This window comes from Excalfactoria chinensis, chromosome 1 (genome assembly GCF_039878825.1).
Source record: "Excalfactoria chinensis isolate bCotChi1 chromosome 1, bCotChi1.hap2, whole genome shotgun sequence".
Taxonomy (NCBI): Eukaryota; Metazoa; Chordata; class Aves; order Galliformes; family Phasianidae; genus Excalfactoria; species Excalfactoria chinensis.
In genome coordinates, this window is record NC_092825.1 from 24,144,459 (window position 1) to 24,165,277 (window position 20,819).

At 37.7% G+C, this 20,819-nt stretch overlaps 1 protein-coding gene across 4 annotated transcripts in view; it reads right to left on the bottom strand.

Annotated features, from left to right (window-relative positions):
• MDFIC (MyoD family inhibitor domain containing) overlaps positions 1-20,819 on the bottom strand; it is a 48,778-nt gene that overhangs the window by 7,242 nt on the left and 20,717 nt on the right. For all 4 annotated transcript variants that reach the window (XM_072326701.1, XM_072326702.1, XM_072326700.1 and 1 more), the window contains exon 4: positions 7,490-7,759. In XM_072326701.1, coding sequence (XP_072182802.1) covers positions 7,490-7,759 — 270 coding nt within the window. The remainder of the gene's footprint in view (positions 1-7,489; positions 7,760-20,819) is intronic.

A 20,819-nucleotide genomic window follows, 5' to 3' on the forward strand; every position in this document is an offset into this window, starting at 1 on the left:
CAAAACACTGTATCACATTTGTTGACTAACACTCAAGCTCCAAAGGCTCTGCTGAACGGCATAAATTATGTTACTTGGTCTGTCAGCTGAGAGAGGATCTCTCACAAGACCAAGCCAAAGTAAAGGGAAAAAAGCAGATCCACTTTCAGATACATAAGTTCATCCAGAGTTATCCTTTTATTCTGAATTGGATGAAAGTAAGACCCAAATTAAAAGAGTCATTCCATGAGGCATTTTTATATACAGATGTAAGTAAAGCTGTTTCCTTAGTTCTTTGGCACATCTCCAAAAGTGACAGATTTGTTAGGGAACTTTAAACAACGCCAAGGCAAATAGAATCTCAACAAACTCAGTCAAGCTTTTGTTGCTTAGATCACAGATGCAATTCCAGCTACTTTGTACTGGAGTGCAAAAGCGTGTATGTTACAAATGACAGATACTTTAAACAGGCTACAGATACCTCAGATAATATCCAGACCAGCATCTTAAAATCTGACCTTCAGCCAGCAGTGTGCCCTTGCGTCCAAGAAGACCAATAGTATCCTGGGGTGCACTACAAAAAATGTGGCCAGCAGGTCAAGGGAGGTGATCCCCCCTTTTACTCTGCCTTGGTGAGGCCATATCTGGAGCACTGTGTTCCAGTCTGGGCTCACCAGTTCAACAAAAACAGGGAACTTCTACAGTGAGTCAAGTGGAGGACCACAAAGATGATGCAGGGCCTGGAGTACCTCCTTATGAGAAGAAAGGCTGAGAGATCTGGGGCTGTTCATCCTCCAAAAGAGAAGGCTGGGGGGTTGATCTGATTAATGTTTATAAATACTGGAAGGGTTGGAGTCAGTGGATGGAGTCAGGCTCTTTTCAGTGGTACCCAGTGACAGAACAAGGGGCAACAGACACAAACTGGAACACTTACTTTCTGTGAGGATGATGAAGCACTGGAACAGGCTGCCCAGAGCAGTTGTCGAATCTGCTTCTCTGTAAATATTCAAAACCCACCCAGACACTTTCCAGTGCAATCTACTGTAGGGAACCTGCTTTAGCAGGGTGTGGGTCTGAATGATCTCCTGTGATCACAGAATGGTTTGTGTTGGAATGGACCTTTAAGATCATCTAGTTCCAACCCCCTGCTCTAGTCAGAGATACCTCTCTCTATACCAGGTTGCTCAAAGCCCCATCCAGCCTGGCCTTGAATGCCTTCAGGGCACTCTCTGCAACCTGTTCCAGTATCTCACCACTCTCACAGTAAGGAATTTCTTCCAAATATCTAGTCTAAATCTACACTCTTCCAGTTTAAAGCCATTTCCTCTCATTTTGTCACTACCTGCCCCAGGTACTGGAATGCTGCTATAAGGTCACCCCAGAGCCTTCTCTTCTCCAGCCTGAAGAGCCCCAACTCCCTCAGCCTGTTCACACAGTGGAGGAGTTTCAGCCCTCTAATCATCTTCATGACCTGCCTATGGACCCACTCAAACAGCTCCATGAGAGGCAGAATCACCTCCCTCAACCTGCTGGTTACGCTTCTCTTGATGCAACCAGTGCAATGATTCTATGATTCTGTGAGTCTATGAAAACTGTTTATTCACTGACACTCAAAGCTCCAACATTATACCTCATCCCAGTTATAAAGTTACATTCTGTTAGGGAAAAGAAACAATATTAATAGTAAAACAACACTATTTTTTGTCAGTGCCTGTCTTCAAACACTTGTGCAAGTATGCATGTTACTTATTTCTAAAATATTTATGTACACATTGTTCTTATATTTAATTTACTTTAAATACTGAAACACACTTTTTTATTTCAACTTCCTTTTTATCCTCTCATCTTTGTTTTTATTAAAAGGTGCAGTTCCAGTTAAGAAACAGATTTTAAGAGATCATCTAAACTGTACAAGATCTGCAGAAGTTAAACTGAAAAATGTGTACAGAGAAACACAGAGGCAGGCTGATCTGTGCTGCTTTTGTAACGTTTGACACTAACCTCTCACAAACTGACCCAATACACTTTCATTCCAAACAGGCAGGTCGCATGCGATAAAAGGTTTCCCTGTCTGCAATGGTAAATAAGCTCACTTACAGAATGGTGACCTTGGTCAGCTTTTTACTAACTATATCCACTGAGTTCAGACAACTCAAAATAAATCTCCAGGCACTCCGCTGTCTCACAGCAATAATCAAAAAAGGGCAAAACCACAATCAAAGTGCCGGCTGAGGTCCTCAGCGGGGGATCGCACCAAGCCCCTGCAGCGCCCTGAACAGAAGCCTCAGCAGGCATGGTTGGCTTCCTGCTGCCAGCACAGGCTGGGATAACCTACACAAAGGGATAACCCACTGCGAGGGATAACAGCCCTGGCCAGAGCAGCACAGCACTCACCTATCAACAGGAGTGAGCCATGGAGAAGTACCCCCAGCCCAGGTTTGTAGGAGGTCTACACAGACTGAGACGTCAGCTTACTGAGTGGCTGCATGCGTGCACATGCAACACTGTACCCATGACATACGCAGACCCTGTGCAGCTTCTGCTACCCATCCCCTTTTAGAAAATTCACTACACCCAGTAAAACTGTGACATGAAAATAAGAAATCCAGGGAGAACAAACCAATCTGTCACATGGCATACAGCTATCCCTGGATGACAGAGGCACAATTATTTACATGGAGGACAAGAAAGTTACACATTATTTCAGGTGATATTTTAGCATTTTAAAATATAAAATGACCATCTTTCCTAATCAAGAAAATTAAAATACTGCCCGAATGGTTAAATTACATTACAACACGAATGGAAACTTTCATCAAAGCCAATATTTTAAACTCTTAATATAGCCATAACCTCAGAAGAAAAACGATCCAGCTGGTAAACATACTATGAAACATGCAAATTTCCAATACCTAAGGCTTCCTTTGAATCTGCAACTTTCATTCCCATTGCTCATCATGGCAAATACTGAGACTAGTCAGATGCCAGCTGGACTGTGACCTTATAAAATAGATGCTGTGGAAAGACCTTTCTTCGTTACAGGCCCTGTGTTCCACTTGCTCATTTAACACAATGTGTAAATCACCTGCCAAGATTTCTATGCAAACAAAATATAAACCACACTTAAAATACACCACTTTTCAAAATACCTTCTTAAAAATTACAGTTTTGACGATTTGATGTTATTTGCGCACTGACTTACAACTGTCTTCTGCCACAACACTGTCTAACAAAAACACTGTTAGAAACAGTTAAGTACTCAGGCAGAGCTCCAGAATAAATCAAATTCCAAGAGATAACATTAGAAATTTTGGCACGAGAGGTTAGAAAGATATTAAGTAGCTGCCTAAATGCTGGTGGGATGGATTTCAGCAATGTAAATAAGAAAAAGAGAGAGATTGAAAAAGGGAAAGAGATGGAAGAAAAGAGGAAAGGAGAGACTTTAATGGCCAGTCAGTATTTCAATATACTAGTCAATATTAGGCTATCTGTGATACCAATCCAGAGACAGGACAGTATATAAAAAAACTACTGCATTTGAGAGAGAGAGAAAAAAATCCTATTCAAAATCACACGCCCAAAAGGAAAGGGAAGTTGACTGAAAACCATGTCAGTTTATATAAAGTTATATAAACCAAAACAAGATCCACTACTTCAAACAGAGAAGTCTGTTATCCTGCTAAGGCAATGACTCAACACTTTCTTTGTATATGCACATATTGGCTCTTAAGACCCAGGTCTGTTGGTTGGATTTGTTTTATTTTCAGTTAAGACATCAGTATCACACTGGATACTTTAATTAGTGTAGTCAGCAACGTAAGTCAAATAGGGCTCATCAATTCCAACATCTAAAGCAGATGATGAAGTTTATACTAATGGAAGAAAAACTGTTACATTCAAATGCATCCTGAAGTGTTGAATTTTCAACTTCTGATTTCAGGAAAAAAACACGTGTGAGATTACTTCATTGCATCTCTAATGCAGGATACATAGGATACACAATCCAGAAGACTTTTCTTTATCCCTCTCCTGCAACCAGGCTTATCTCACTTCCTATAACCTATCCGTATTAGAAAAAAAACAAAACAAAACAGAATTTGGGAAGAAGATGCCTTATCCTGCTTTCCTGGTTTAGATGGCCTGGGAAGAAATGAAGTAAAATCTATTGTATATAAAACAATTGGGCTCACAATCTGCTCCTAGTTTAACACCTTTCCAGTCACCCTAAAACCAGATTCTAACAAGCTGTTAAGAGTTGTTGTAACCACCCTAACAAATGTAGTGACTTGTGGACTTGCGTGGTCATAGCCACCTGACCACAAGCAAGAGCTCCATTTCAAAACCAGTATTTCCTTTGCACATCATTTATTTATTTACTTTTATCAACAATTGCTTTCTCAAAACAAAACGAAACAAAACAAACAACAACAACAAAAAAACATACCATGAAGCTCCATACATTTCTGGTAGAAAAAGGTTTCTTTTTATTTAACAAAATAATTAGTATCTAACTCATCTTATTGCTCCTTTCCATCACGCTAAGTTCTACTTCCATCCCTCCCATCGTCCAGCTTCTTCTCTTTCCTTATGCAATCCTAAATATGTCATTATTATCTACCTTTCACCATTCTGATACGTGTATATACTCACTAACACTCTCCTCATTCCTAACACCTAGATTTATTGTACATCTGCCTCAATGCTGTCTCCTTTAGACTTCCTTCCCTCTTTAAGTTGCTTTGGGCAAAAAAGAGTTTGTTCTCCCCTCTTCTACAGATAAACACAGGCTTCCAAATACAGCAGCTACACTTTTTTTTAACTCCTTTTCAATCGCTTTTTCAGTTTTCCAGGGTTTCTCTGTGCTACCAATAATGGCTGCAGGAATGACAATTCACTTCGCCAATGGTCTGCAGAACACAGCATTGGAAGAACTGCAACACCTTCAGTATAAATCATTTTAAATATTATTAATACTTCTTTGAATTAAAAAAATTAAAAAGCCACAACTTTAATTCCTAACACACAGCAAAATCTATCCAGTTCCTTTGAAAAATTTCTAGAACTGAAAGTTCTAGAATAATTTCTAGAAATTATTGTATTTGGTTGGTTTGTTTGTTTCTTTTAAAGAGAGAAATTCCTTCTTAATTCCTTTGTTGGGGGGTCAGGTTTGTTTTTTTTTTGTTTGTTTGTTTTTAGTGCAAGTCATGAAGTTCAGTAAGATTTTTTCAGAGACAATATGGATTAATAATAGATGCAGAGGAAGAACAGAGCTAGTGAGTTCACTTGCATCCTCCTAAGCCCCACTGTGTGTGATAGTGTTTCTAAACAGCATATCCTGCTATGATGACTTGACACCATAAACTACATCCTCATTTGAAAAGACAGAATTAAGCTTCTGTACCATTGCTACCAAACTGTCTTTCACATTTTAAGCATTTCCAATACAACTTCAGTTCCTAAAACTCACAAGATGTAATGTGCAGTACAAGTGAAGCTTGCAGATGGAACAATTAATAAGTTGTTAACTGTGACAGGGGGATTCTGGTGGGGAATAGCACTCCATACTGAATTTTTCTCTGGTTGCTTTTATTTACTTAACAAAACCAGTTATCTTCCTGATTGCCAACAGTCCAGAGGACTCAAGGATGAGATTATAGTATAGATTTCCAGAAGTATTCCTAAGGGGTTAACACTTGTTAAATTCATAAGTGTTTCTTTTTATATTATGGATACATTATTTTTCTTTACATTATGATTTGTTCTCTGTGTTATTTTTTGAATGTCACCTGACTGCTGCCAGAGTCCCTGATTGAGACTATTACTCATAGCCTACAGTTCCTCCACGCAGCCTCACGGGGAGAAAAACTGAAGAAACTATCATACGGCTTGCGTATGTGCACTGTGTAGACACAAATTTAAAACTGCTGCAGAGAACTGGAAAGCAAAACACATTTCAAAACTATGTATTTTTTCAACAACTATTCCCCTTATTGGCATATCACAATAGTCTGCATACACCTTATTCATTGCACAATACAACTTATGGTTCACTTGTATTGAGGAGCAGAAAACTTAGAGCAACAAATGTTTGCAAGGTGGGTCAAGCTACTCAGAACATGTCCAACTTACAACAAAGAAAATTAAGACATTACAAGATTATACATTTAATTCTGAATATAATCAATCTTAGCTATTACATAAGTCAAGAATCTAAATGTTGGAATAAGAATCACTCTGCATTTCCGTACATTCTGTATACTGAATGCAGGAACAATGTATGCAAAAAATAACCACACTGGACAGTGAACCAGTTTTCACAATATAGGAAGAGAAGAGACAAATATATCAAGTACAGCATTATGATTTGGGAAAGGAATTTTAAAGGACCGAAAACCCAATTAAAACATAACATTAGGTTCTTGAAGATATATATGAAAATAGGGTATAGCAAAGAGGACCAGCCCACGGAACAGCACAAGTGAAGCTCTACTTGATATTATTACATAGATTCACTCAGTAGGTGTGATTGAAGTAGTGGAAGCCAAGAGAAGTCACTCCACTGAAATCAGTGGGTTTCACTCAGGCCACTACATACAGTCCTTCTGATCCCTTCTGCTTTCATCCCGGCTATGAATCCTCCCCAATTCACTGAACAGTGCAGTTTCCCATTTCTCTGAAAATCTGTCTTTACTCACCTCTCACTTTTTTCTTTTTTTTATTTTTAGCTAGTAACATCTATGCATCCTGCCTTCACTCTGAAAGAATAACAATCTTAAACAAATAAAATTTATGTAGATTCTGCACCCTTGTTGTAACAGGCAGGAGCAAAGCTCCCTGAGTATATCAGTGCTAATGGGAAAACAATGGAATGAGGAAAGGCTCAGGAACACTGGGACCATTAGAGTAATTGCAAGCAGTGAAAACACACAGCTAAAATGCAAAGCAAAATTATTTACTTTTGCTTATTTAAGCTGTGCACTGGGAGTATGAAGCTTCTTCATGCAAATTATTTACAACATAAGGCACATTCATTATCAAAACACAGGTCTAAATTTTATTATTTAGTGTTCAAACCTCACAGGTAGTCAGAATATCATCTGCTAACAACATTCTCAAAAGCAAACTCTACTGTTGTGAAGCCTGCCATTAATGCAATTAAGTATTTACTGTATTTTCAAATACTGCTTTAACTTTTTTCCTGATATACTTGTGATGATGTTGACAGGAGTTTCTGTCAGTTCATGATATTAACTACAAAGAAGAAAACATCACCAGACTATGCTGGCAAAATATTTGAAAGCAACAAATCTCCCATTGCTTCAATTTCCTTCAAATACTTAATAGTTTCCTTTGGGGAAGTAACTTGCTTTTTATCATAATGATTTCTATTTGCTTCTGGAGCATGAGTCATGCTCTTCAATTATTTTCAGTTGATTGTGTAATTATTAGTGAGAATAGGGTTTGGCTAGTCTACATTCCGTTTGTTTTTTTAATAAGAATTTCTGCTTACCTTCAGGTGAAGGCTTTTGAGAAAACGCAGAGCTTATTTTACTCTTCTTGCTGCCATTGCTGTTGACAGACAAGGTGGACTGAATTTTCCTGTGCATTTTTTCTGAAACAGGAGATGAAAGTTTTCTGTTGTCTGCAGACGCATGCTTGACCCCGTTGTGCATTCCACTTCCATTACTCAAGCCCGCATGGCCATTTTGCACTTTGCTGCTTTCTTCCTCACCCCTTTCCAGTGCTGAAGTATTTGGCTGAGGCAAACGTTGAGGTTGTGCTTAAAATGAAAGAGAAAGAAAGTGTTAATTGAAACTGTAAATTGAACTCTGAATACTTTAGGCTAGACTGGGAAAAAATTAACATCCCCAGACAAAACAAGAAAGATTAAAATAATTACGATTAAACATTTATAAAGTGCCTCATTCATGACTAGATGAGGGCTAGAATCCCCTGTTCATCACTGCACTGGTTTGTGGTTCTCTGAATTGGGCAGAGAGAACAAGGCAAGCAACGGGAAGAAGGAAAATGCCCAGAGAGGGATAAAAAGAAAATGAAAACTGAGGTAAACCTGAGTTAAAAGGGAGACTAATGAAGAATTAGGGAAACAGAAATGAAAAGAAAGAAAAAAGTATAGAAGAGAAGATAAGAGTCTGCAGTAACAGAAGTGGAATTGCTGGTTGAATAACATGCCAGTCTCTGGAAACAACCAGAGTGACAAGGGAAGGCTGTCCTGAAAGACAGCCACCAGAGACCAGTATATTAGATATGAATAAGAATATTCAAGTAATTAATACCAGTTAGAAACTAAGCTCATGAGTTGCTGGAAAAAGCAAAAACATTCAGAATCTTCAGGAAGTGTGGGGAACGCAGCACAAAGCCATGACAGGCTAGAGTTCCCCCACTGCCCCACTGTATTTCACAATCATGAAGTTACAAATGGCTGTAATGGACACGTTAGGGCTTTAATGACAGCGAAATGAAATGGTTGGAGAAAAATACAAAATCTGCCAAGGCAGGAACCTGCAGCGTCCTGGTTAGGACTCCAAGAGAAATGTGTTATAAAATCATTCTAATGAGAGGTCATGAAACTTGATCATTCCTTTCCTTGTTAAGCTACAGTATCATAAAGGAGTCTATTTTTAATAACATCAGAAATATTTCATGTATTTAAAGTCTATAAATCTAAAGAAAAGAGAAGATAAGTTTTTAATGTGAATCTCTATAATAAAAACACTAGTTTCCAATTAAGGATTTTTATTTAAAGAAGCCAACTTGCTTCTGAAACTAATTAAACTATACAGATAGTAACACAACAAAATTTCATAATCAAAAAGTATCAGCCCAATCACCTCTCCTAATCAAAATCACTACTTTATCATGCCTGGACATAAAGAGGTTTTCAAGCAGGCCTATCTTCAACTGTTTTCGGATTTTATGCAGAGGAAAAAGCCCGTATTTTACTGAAAGTAGCAAGATTAAACAGAACCAGTAGTAAAGGAAAACACTGCTCAGAACTGCATTTCGCTTTCTTTTCAAATGATTCATATCAATTTTTTGATGATTTCACAGTGTAGCTTTGTTTGTAGATTACATATAACGTAATAATATGTGTAGATAATTATCTTCCTTTAAAAGAAACAATCACACTGATCAGGTAGATGTGACTAAACACGGACAAATACTACCGTGATGCACACAGCAGCAAAGTCTTCAGAACTCTTCGTTCTGAATTGGCCTAATGAAGTCTCAATGCTTCCTTTTTATCAAGGACTTCGATACCATCGTCAGATTGCTTCCTCAAATGATTACTAATTTACCAGATTAGACAAGTCTTGATCTAGGTCTTTGTCACACTCACAGGCAAACAGAGATATTTTTAGAATAGTTTAAATATTGAAGAAAAAAAAAAGAACGGGTTGATTTTTTACATTCTGTTGGCTATCTTTATTGGATATTTTTAGCTACAACATATACCATTTTAAGAAGACAATCCACACTGCCAACATCAGACTAGGTTAAAGCAACCCTAACAGTACACTTTCTTTATAGAAGTGAGAATTTTCTGTTACAGGAATGAAAGGAAGTGCTGGGTACACTTTTATGTTATTAGTCTCCCCAGAGATGTAGCAAGGACAAAGATGCCTCGCTTCCATTACCTGCAGTAACTGCTCCAGAGTGGCAGCACAAAGCTATCAAGGAGCACTTGAACTAACTTGCCCCAAAATATTTTCAATGGCAATACTGAAGCAGCTATTCCTTTCACTGAAAATACCTTTGCATTAGTGCATACAGTCATAGAATCATTTTGGCTGGAAAAGACCTCTAAGATCGTTTAGACCAATCACCAACCCATCATCACCTTGCCCTCTAAGCATGTCCCTGAGTGCGACATCCACACATCTCTTGAATACCTCCAGGGACTTTGAACTCTACGCACATATTCTGTTAACATTTCCAGACTATCCTAAGAGTTCCAAAACAACTGTGAAACAGGAGTAGATTCATTACAATCATAATACAAGGAATCCTTTATGTAGGATTTTCCATGTGTGCTCAAGAAATATTTCAAAAGCTATTCCTTCCATTAAAAAAATTCTTAACATAGACCTAACTTCAGTCAATAATGAAATCAATAGCAGCATCAGGAATCAAAATTAATACTCCCTGAAGTTTAGTGTTCATGCTCGTAACTCCTCCTAGCTTTATTCTCACTATCCCATTCAAATGTAAATGTTATTAAGGAAAAGCGCTTTTCATGTTCCATCCAGAGACACTTTCTTCATACTGCACTTCCTATGATTCCCAGCTGCGGAGTGGCACTGATAGCCTAAAAGTACTACAGAGGGGTTATCCTTCCTTGGTACATGTAAGCAACAGACGATACTAAAAATTCCATATGCCTAGACATGCAAGTTTCCAAAACTGACAGTTATGACCTTTTCCAAGTCAGCTAAATTAGTGGTTGCACTGTGCAATCATTCGTGTATTTCTGGTACTCTATTATAATGCAGTAACTTAAGAAATTACCCTAAATTCAATCTACAAAATTATGAGATTTCTATCAAACTGTGGATGAATAGGAATCTAAGAAGTTAGACGGCTTTGCTTTCATTATTATTTTTACTAAGGGGGGCAGACTGTGTTGTTTTTTTTGTTTTGTTTTGTCCTGGGGGGGGAAGGGAGGATGTGCTTTTTTGTTTTTATATAATCCTGCTCCCAAAGTACCCTTACTTCTGTCTTGTTTCATTACCACACAACTTTTTAGCTGATTGACTTTACAGTATTCACATGTGATACGCAGGTCAAATCAAAACGGAACAAAATCCCAAATGCATTAGTTATCTTAATTTAAATTTATTTTAACTTTATTGATAATTTTGCATTAGGGAGACTTGAATCTTCCGGTTAAAACACACTTGAAAGCAATTAGGAACCATATGACCGCATTCTAGCATAAAGAACAAAAGCAACTGACAGTTCCAAGATTAAGCCACAACCACTCAGTTTAAAACAGAAATATTTTTACCTTATTTTTTAAAGGTTGTGTCTATCTTAAAAAAAAGAAGTGTAATATGGGGAACGACACAATGCTTCTTAAAACACAGCGATACCCAGGGACTCTCACTCTCTCTTTAATGATCCACTGCTCTCATTCAGCTGTCTTTCTTTTTTCAAATCTTTACATATGTGACAGCTCTCAAAAGTAGACCATAGACCATCTGGCATTTTCAGAGGTGTAACTTGTGCAAATTCAGCTCTACTGGGAACACAATGCTATCTTCTGCCTGCGTTATAAAAGATACAATAGAATGTAGAACTTATGAGTTGTTTTGAATTATTCATTTTTTGCCTGTATATTCAAGAAATTTTACAAACTCTGCATTTTGTACTACATAATCACATGCGTTAAAGGTACAAAGAAACTTTTTGACACCTCTTTTCTACAGAAAGATGGCATTTTGTTTGATATGTGAACATTCAGCGCCTGTTATATCATTCTAAACAGGCCGTGTGCTGCTACAAAAGATCCCATTTTACACTCTATGTATGAGCAAAAATTTTATTCTCGATAGTCAGTAACAGCAATACACATCGAAATTTCAAATATGAGTTGGATGAACGTTCAGCATCTTCAAATTGGGATGGCGTTGGTCACTCAGTATATGTCGAAGATTTTTTTTTAATTCCTTGCACAACACAGAAATACCGTCAGTTTAAGCATCCACAATGAATAGTTTCAAATGTACTAAAAATACCGTGCTTTTTAGGTTAATATGTTTTTAATCTTTAGCAAACCCAGTACATTTAAATCAATATTTCATGCAGTACTAACACTAGTGGATTTTCAATAAGAATGATAAATACTGGATTAATGATTCAATACACTGAATCTTTTTTGATAGAAAACTACCAGATAATGTAGCTAGTAATAACTATACATGAATCTGCTGCCTGTGGAAAAGCAATAAAAAGGCAATATATTGCTATAGCATACAATCTATTAGCGTGTTTCACTGCTCCCTTGTCACTGCAAACTGGGCCTTAACACAGTCACTTCTGCTCTTGTTTAGTTGTGTGGTTACTATCTGGTGAATATTCACATACTAAACATTTGCTGTGATTCTGATGGTTTTGGATGAAGTAAATATGCACATTCTGACTGTAAAATCCTAGAATGGACATGTATGCCCACTGACAGTACATTGTTTATACCTCCACAAAATAACAGCTACTCTTATGAGAAAAATCCTGACGTATGCATTTAACAGAAAAATGTATGTAAACACAGGGAAATGCTCATCAAAAAGAGGACAGTTTAAGCTATCATTAGGGATTTCAGATGAAACAAAAAAAACAAACATGCACAGAATACAGGCTCCTCAGAGTCAAAGCGAATCAAAAGAAAGCATCAGGAGGGAGAGAAAAATTGAGACAGCTAATTAGTAGCCTAATCACATCAAAAGCAATTCCAAGGCAGCTGATACAGATGCCCGTGGAGTCTGATAGGCGGGCTGATGCCACCGATGGAAAAAAGTACTTTCCAGTTACATCCCGAGCATCTGACTACACACCCAGAGAGGTAACAGTGCCTATTTGTTTTCTTCGTTTATGATAGATCAGTTCACGACATCAGATCAGGCTAGAAAGGCAGTATTTTTCCAGGTGGACAAGGGTGGAACAAAAATGTACAACTGCTGGCTGTAAAAAAAATATAACCTTTGGCATTTTCAAATATTGGGAAAATACAAAACAGGATTTCAGTTCAGAATATCCCTTGCATTTCTCTGCCTTCCCAAAAAACTGCAGTGACAATAAGCAGATGAACTCCTTTAGGAACCAGAGAGGTCCTGCTTCGGTCTGCTAATGCTGAAAGCCAGGATCTACATGCTAATTTGATCTTGGGAAATTGTTTGATCTCAGTGGTAGCTGCTCCTGCTCTCTCCGCATGGATCACACTGAAGAGGCCTCATGCAAGGAAGGTACGAATCAGGCCTCTGTTCCTTATCAGTACTTCTTCATAACACAAGCCCAAGCTTGAGGGGAAAAATAAAGCACATGACAGATAGTCATGGATTGTACAGTAAAACCAGGAACTGCTTGTATTCTAGAGTAAAATTAAGGTAATTCCACATTGCTTCTGGAAAAGACATAAATTCCTGAAATATAAAAGGCAACATTTCAAACTGACTAGAAAAAAATCTCACCTTTTCAAAAACCTTACAAATGATATGTATGCATTTATATGCTCAATAAGCATAACGCTGCAGTGAAACTGGGAAAACTCAAATATCTCAGTCTCTCTCTCCCCCTACATTTTAACTAAAATCCTGACTAGTCTCTATGTGGATCTTCAAACTACATCAATAGTTTCCTCTGCGCAGCTATCCAGAATATTAACATTCAGATTACAAGATGTGCCTCTGAGTCAACCTGTGAAGTGGCTTTTGTCAGCAATTATTTTTGAATATTTTCTAGGACATAAATGGCACATACTGCAGCTTCCATATCGTAGAAAGCATACATTAACTAAATAACAAGGTACCATCAAGGTACAATCTATCTTTTAAAATCAATTTTTCACACTGAATTTTTTATACCATGCTGACTTTACAAGGAAAACAAAGTTCCAACTAACGGCATCAACCACTTTTTTAGAACTGTTTCTTGTAAGACACGAGGACATCTTCAAAATGAATACAATACATTATTATGAAACAGGATGCCCTTTGTAATGAAAATACTGTAGTAAAATTGCTGGTATGAGTTTTGCAAGACCCACACTGAGAACACTTTGTTAAAATATGCCTGAGAGCATCCAGGGAGAGCCAGTTATAACAGAAATGGGGCTGTAGGGGGACAAAGGGAAAAGGCATTTTATCCTGTCAGCTCTCAATGTGAGAAGGGCCAACGAGAATGGAGTGTGTGCATGTGTGTTTACAGGTTGAGAAGGCGACACATGTGCACAAGAAGGTGCCAAAGTACTCTTCAATCTGTGCAAAGACACCTGCAGTGCCTTCCTCTGGAAGCACCGCGGGATCTCACACATTGTTTGAAGAGTTTCAGAAATTGTTTAAAGACATCTTTGACATACCCCAAAAGAAGCAGTTACCACAGGGAAGCATGAAAAGGGCCGGCAGCCAGAGGTTTACAAAGTTGATAGGCAACTGAACACGTGGAGTGAATTTCTGTATTTACAAATCCTCTTCCCTGAAGTGTTTTCTCAAAATGAAGAAGTGCCTGCTGATTCTTTTAATGACAGCAACATCATATTCTTCATCGTTGCTGGATTGAGTAATGCCTTCACATTTTTTTAATTACCTGTCACCTAACAGCTATCTCAAAACTCCAAACATCCTTTTGTCTTCTAATTACCATTAGGTTATCAGCAAATTCTGCTCCTTTATCATACACAAATCTTGCCACCATTAGCAGAGTTTTACTGGTGAGACTGAAAATATCAGCATCTATAATAAACTTTGTAGATGATAAAAAATTCTTTCTAGAACACGGAAATAAAAACAATTCCCATAATGCAGTGATTGTTATGCTACATCTACATAAAGTGGGACGCAGCTCTCTGCAGAATCACGAGAACAACAGCTGTAGCTTGCCACAAAAAATCCACAAGAACCCAAACACAAAACAGGCCGTTGCAGATAACAAGCACTCGGATTTCTGGGAAATAGATTTCTATATAAAGCTGTGTTCAAAAGTAGGAAATTTTATCTCCAAGCTTTCCCTTTAAAACAATTATCCACCCATTTTCTACCTCATATGTTATGCTAAGGAACTGGAAAAGAACTTGCAGTGTATTTATTCTTACGTTTCACGGCATTCCAACTACTCACAGAGTGGCAGTCATGGCACAGACATGTAGAATGCCAGATTAATTTATGGTCACCATTCCAGCACTCTGTGTGCATACTGATGGTGGATTACATATTCACTGATGACTTCTGAAGGTGATTTTTTTCTATGTAAGTAATTTCTTCTTATGTTTTCCACACAGCTTACTTATTTAGAGGCATAATGATTTAGTTTATTTTTTTGTTGTTCTTGTTAAATGTTGTTTTTTAAGGAACGGTGACTTATAAAAACTGGATATGAAAACAAAATGATACACAAAATAAGAATCAGAGAATTAGGTTCTTGTTATTTCTAAAGCGGCAAAAGTGATTTATTCCCTGACCATAAATAATTGGTAATTCAGTAAGTGTAAAGACAGTCCCCAGAGCTATAAAGGATACAAAGGGGTGCAAAACCAACACAATCCCATCTCACTGAGGAACAGCACTGTTTGCTTCTGGAGCTCTAATTTTGAAAAGAAGGTTAATTAACCACTAGACGCAAAAAAAAATAATCCAAACTATTGGCATGACAATCACAGCACTTACGCAATTAGTACAGATTACAACATATGGTTATACCAATGCATAAAGGTGCACAGGAGTCCCATGAAACTAGCACATTAAATCAAATATTTGGAAGAGTTTTGATGCCTCTCACCATTGTGTTACTTGTTCCCAAATCAAACAAACTTCAAAGAGAAGCTACAAACAACAGGATATATCTTGCTCGGTTTTGCTTCATAAGCAGCACAACAGGATGTATGAGACAGGAGAGATAACCTGAATGTCATTAATAGCCACAGGCTGTACCAGTGCACGAACAGGTCCTCTTGGCTCCAGCATCTTCTACTCCCTTCCTCCAAAGGCCAACAACCACAGACAAACTAGTCATTGTTGAACTATGGGAAAGAAGATAGAATGGTGAGGCAAAGAGCAGAGCTGGCTTCACAGACAAGCCCTTTCAGCACTCACCTTTGAGAGAGAAACACTCAAAGGTTGGGTTTATTCACCACTGACCCTACAAACAAAATTTCCTAAGACTCCAGAAGTGTTCCAGCTCAGATGTCTCTAGCCCCTGCTTTCACTGCTTTGTCTTGCATCATCTCTATAATTCTAAACACTTCACAGTACTGCTATCAACAAAATTTACAAGATGCAGAAAGAAAGATATAGGAGTAAAAACAGGACAAGGAAAAAAGAATGGAGAATGTGAAAAGGTACTGAGTAAGGCAAGGAAATAGAAGATCATTACAAAAATAGTAACAAATAAATTGCTATCTGATATTCCGACCCCTCTGCTGCACTCTCTGTGCTATTATTTCTAGCAATCTAGAGCTGACGCAAGATTTGGCACCAGCTATTGAGTACCAAAATCCAAAGGAAGAACAAAGTAAAGCACAGCAGCAAAGAGAACAAAACAGGAGAAGCAAATGGGTAGTAGCCAAAAGGAACATGCAAAAACTTGGGATTTTACATTACTAAGCCAACAGCAGGGCAAAAACATCAAAAGGAGCAGATGGTAAATACCCAGAAGAAGACAGCACTGGAGGGGAAGAGTATAGGAAAGGGAAAAACACAGGATGAGATGAGCCCCTTTGGTCTGTGAGGGCAGAAAAGAAGAAAAATTGTAAGTAAAATCCACTAGAGATGAAGCATTTGCTACAAACTTTACACTTAAGGAAAGAATTAAATGATAAGCCATTCATCGAGAAGCAATGAAATAAAATGAAGACTGTACTTGCACAGTGATTTAGATAGAGTTGAAACAACAGTTCCCCTTCTGCTAAAGGTCAGAGAGGCTCCAGGAGCCTAGGCCAGCAATCAGACACATTCAGCAACAAATGAATGGTGGAAAATGGAAATCCTATGTCAGCAGCAACTGGATGTGAGATCCACAAGAACACTTTAGTCTTTGCTGCAGAGTGATTGATTAAGAAAGTGACTGTCAGTGAGAAAAAAAGAAGTGGAAACACAGCAGAATGTACCAGGTGTCCAATTCCCAACCCAGAGAAAACAAAATCGGAGGAGAAAGAGAAGCAAGATTATCTGCATAGTGTTGGCATTTCTGCCTGCTGCTCATGCACACAGCCCTTACAGAAGAGCAAATGTCAGAGTGCTGACCGTGTCTGGTGAAGACTGAACTTCCTGTAAAAACGATGCACTAAGTTTCCTGAAAGGAAGCCAAACATGAGCTGCTCAAACAATTCGCAAGAAAGCTCTGATATCAGAGTCACACAGTTGCAAATCTGCACTGCTGAAAAAATATAGCGTCACATTAATAATCACCAGTGACAAGCACAAAAATTCAGAGAAACAATCATATTAATTTAAAGGAGAAAGTACCAGACTGTCTGAGGGAGAAGGTAAATTGTCTTAGTTGTATAAAATCACACATCCAACTTTTTTTCATTTCACCCTGCAACTGAGCTAAAACTCTGATTCTCCTTTCTGTTCATGAAACAAGATATAAATCTCTGTGAAATTATTATGCTCAAACCATTTCAATATAGTAGAGGCCAGTAGCACTTGCAAGTCCTTATGCTACAAAATTGATTGAATAGCAGTAGAATACTGGGTTTTATCTCTAACGTCCAGAAAGCGAATTTTCTTATTTCAACATGTTCAAAAGCGTTCAGCATACATGTGGAATCGTTTTCGTTCTCTATTAAATATTAAAAATACTTCTTTCAACTTATAAAACTTTATTTAGTTCACCTATTATTTAGAAATACTCCTATAGCATTTAAATTCAGATGAGGCCCATGCTTTGAATTGGGATCTTTTACGATAAAAGCTTTTCCTTTGTCTTTTATTTAGAAGACATATTTCCTTTTATTTGGGGTAAAAAGAAAATTCATTTGCACACTGACCACAGTTACTTTTTTGAAATAGAGTGCAGGTAGAGCAGTGAAATTTGTGCAATGTCAGCTTTATTCTCCATACTGAAAAGTACCCGCTTGCAGGTCTAAGAACTCTTGGTTAGAAGGTTTTGCATATAAGCAGAAGGACTCATAAGATCGAAACAGCATTTTAAATGAAAACATTACAATTTAAAGTTACGCCCATGCTTTTTTGTCCTTTCACAATTCAAGAGCTTCAGTAAGTCACAGCACAAGCAGGAGCCCTTTCTTCCCCAGAAGTGTCAAAAGACCAACAGCAACCCTCACTCTACAGCAACAACAGCAACTACATTATGTGCAAACAACCTTCCTCTGCTTTTTACAAAAGGCTTCAGTCCCACAGAAACATTCAGCAGCATCAGCAGCTCAAGTAGGTTGGCCATCAACAAGCCAAACTGCTGTCTCCATCTCTTTGTGCTGTGCAGCTGTTTGGCACTGAGGGAACACCTCAGCCTCCCTCATATTTCTTGGTCCCAAGCAGAAAAGCTCTTAGGAAACAACAAAACATCTGCCAAAAGGACACAACTGCAGCATTTTTCACACATCCTTATCACTCTACTAAAGTTTCATGCAATCTGCCATTTTACTTTCACTGCTACCAAAGCCTAGGAATTAACGACAGCAACCTTTTTGTTATTGTCCCTCCACCATAACAAGTTACATATTACTGTGCCACATTGGCTGCTGGGATTAACAGAATACAATGGGAACATCCCCAGGCTACCTTATATTTAATTAGTGTCCTGCTAATTTAGACAGAATTCCTGGTTTACTTCCAGCACAGTACTGCCAACTCAGATTATGTAAATACTATCAATAATTTTATCTTTAAGTTTGTCCTTTCTATTGGCATTCTCAGTTTTGAGTCTTCGAGCTTTCGTTAGAAACTACAAAGATTAAGACCAAGTTAATGTTTTTGTTTTATGAAAATTTAAATCCTATATAATAACATGACGTGGGATAAGGGTGCAGTAAAGAAAATGATGCAGAGAAGAGAAAAATGCCCTAGAGACAGTAACCAGAACAAGAATGGATCATCCTTTTCTTTCTATTCATAATTTATAAAATTAATATGGAAAAAGGGCACTGAACACAGTTTATTAAAAATAAGAACAAACCTCCAAAATCCCTCTAATTCTGACTCTACCATGATAGCCACCACATCTCTTCCACATTCTTTACTTTACTTTACTTACAATAATTTCTAAAGGAAAGATTTTATGATTATAACCTTCAACTGCCATTCCTCTATAGTATCTGTGAAGATTATTTTTAACACTTAGTTTAAGTTTTGAGAGCAAAGTAGACCCCTGCCTGTGCAAGAGCTAAGCAAACAAGCCATATCTCCCTTTCCACAAGGACTTGTTCCACAAATATCTGAAAAAAATATTGATAATAGGGGCTATGGTTCTCACCCTATTCCAGCTATCCCAGAAGAATCCCCAATGTGGATGCAGCTATGTCAATAACAGAAAGTTTTTGCCAGGCTATTTGCTGTTATTCAACAAGTAAGCATAACAGCAGATGAGGTCGCCCCATTAGACTGCTTTGGTCACAAAGCTGTAAGAGCAGATACCACGTAATACACCAATGGTCAAAACAAACAAACTAACCAGAAGAAATTTGTTTTAAATACAACCTGAGTTTATCAATTAAATCATAGGGAGAAGATTCCTTAGGTAGAATGCTAACATACATATGGGAATTAGAAAATCAAGCAGACACAACAGTAAATGAAACAAGAAAGGAAATAACGAGCAAAGAACAAAATAGGTAACCACTAACAAAATTCCTCCCTTGAAAATTCTCCTCCTGTGTTGCTTCTCCCCCACTCAATCTTTTTGAAGTTAAACACTGTTTCCTTTGTTTTAAATACGAAGCTCACACTGAATTGAATTTTCCAAGTCTCGAGCCCGCACAGAACAATTTACAGAAGAGCTGAGATGAGGATGGTTACAAAACATGGGGAAGAATTTTATGACTACTTCAGACACACAGAGGTACACTACAAAACACTTTCTAGTGTGGTTTGTATATAGTTTCACTGAAAGGTCTATTTCCATGTAAAAATATTTCTCAATACCGATTTTACACTACAAATACAGTATTAACTCTTGTCACTACAAAGTCAGAATACACTAATATTAACATTTATTTAGGGAGGGAAATATGTTTATTTATAAGTTCACAGTTACAAAGTGAATACTAAATTGTCAAAAGAGTTGGCATAATTGAATAGAATATCTTACATGGACACCCCATGTGTATTATCCAAACTTATCTCTTCATCCTGCCTTATCATCTGATTGTTTTTTTTTTAATTTATTTCAGTCACCTCTAAGAAAAACTCAATTTGATCACTCAGACAAACCTTTCTAGTCAGGATGATCACAAATCATCTCGTCAAAACACAACATCTTCCTTGACTTTGAAATTCAAGCAAAATGAGTATCATTCACTGATCTATACAGGAGACCTAAAAAGCGTTCGCTAGTTTAACTGCTCTTAGGGCCAACTGCGGTCGTCGTACAAATTTTTCATTGCTTTTCTGTCAAAACAAAAATTTTATTTTAGCTTGCAACTTACAGAATGGCAGACAGAAGACGCATCTCTCCTAATAAACAGGAGTGCCTTCTAACCAGATTAGAGGTCACTCTTTTCAAGAAGGATATATTTTGGAGCTACCCAGACATGAAGGCAAGCATACTCCTGCTCTACTAAGGAACAGGCAAATGGCATGTACCGTTTCCCTGGGGCAAAATCTTGCCCTGAAGGTCAAATCTGACTCACAGGGCACATATTTTATAGGCTTGCCTAACAGTTTGCTCTACTTGACTTGTCTCAAAAGCAAACTTCATAACACTTTATGCAAACATTATACAACCATAAGTCTGAGCCATAAATCAATAAAACTCACTTAAACTTGAAGAATCTCTGTATCAGGAAATAGCTTCTTACTTGAAATTCTGCTGTAATTAATATTAACATTGCTCAATCTTACAATTTTCTCTAAGCAAATGTCACAGCGCTTACAGCTTTAAAGTAAAAACATGACAAACAAGATTCTGCATGGACTTTGAGGGAGGCA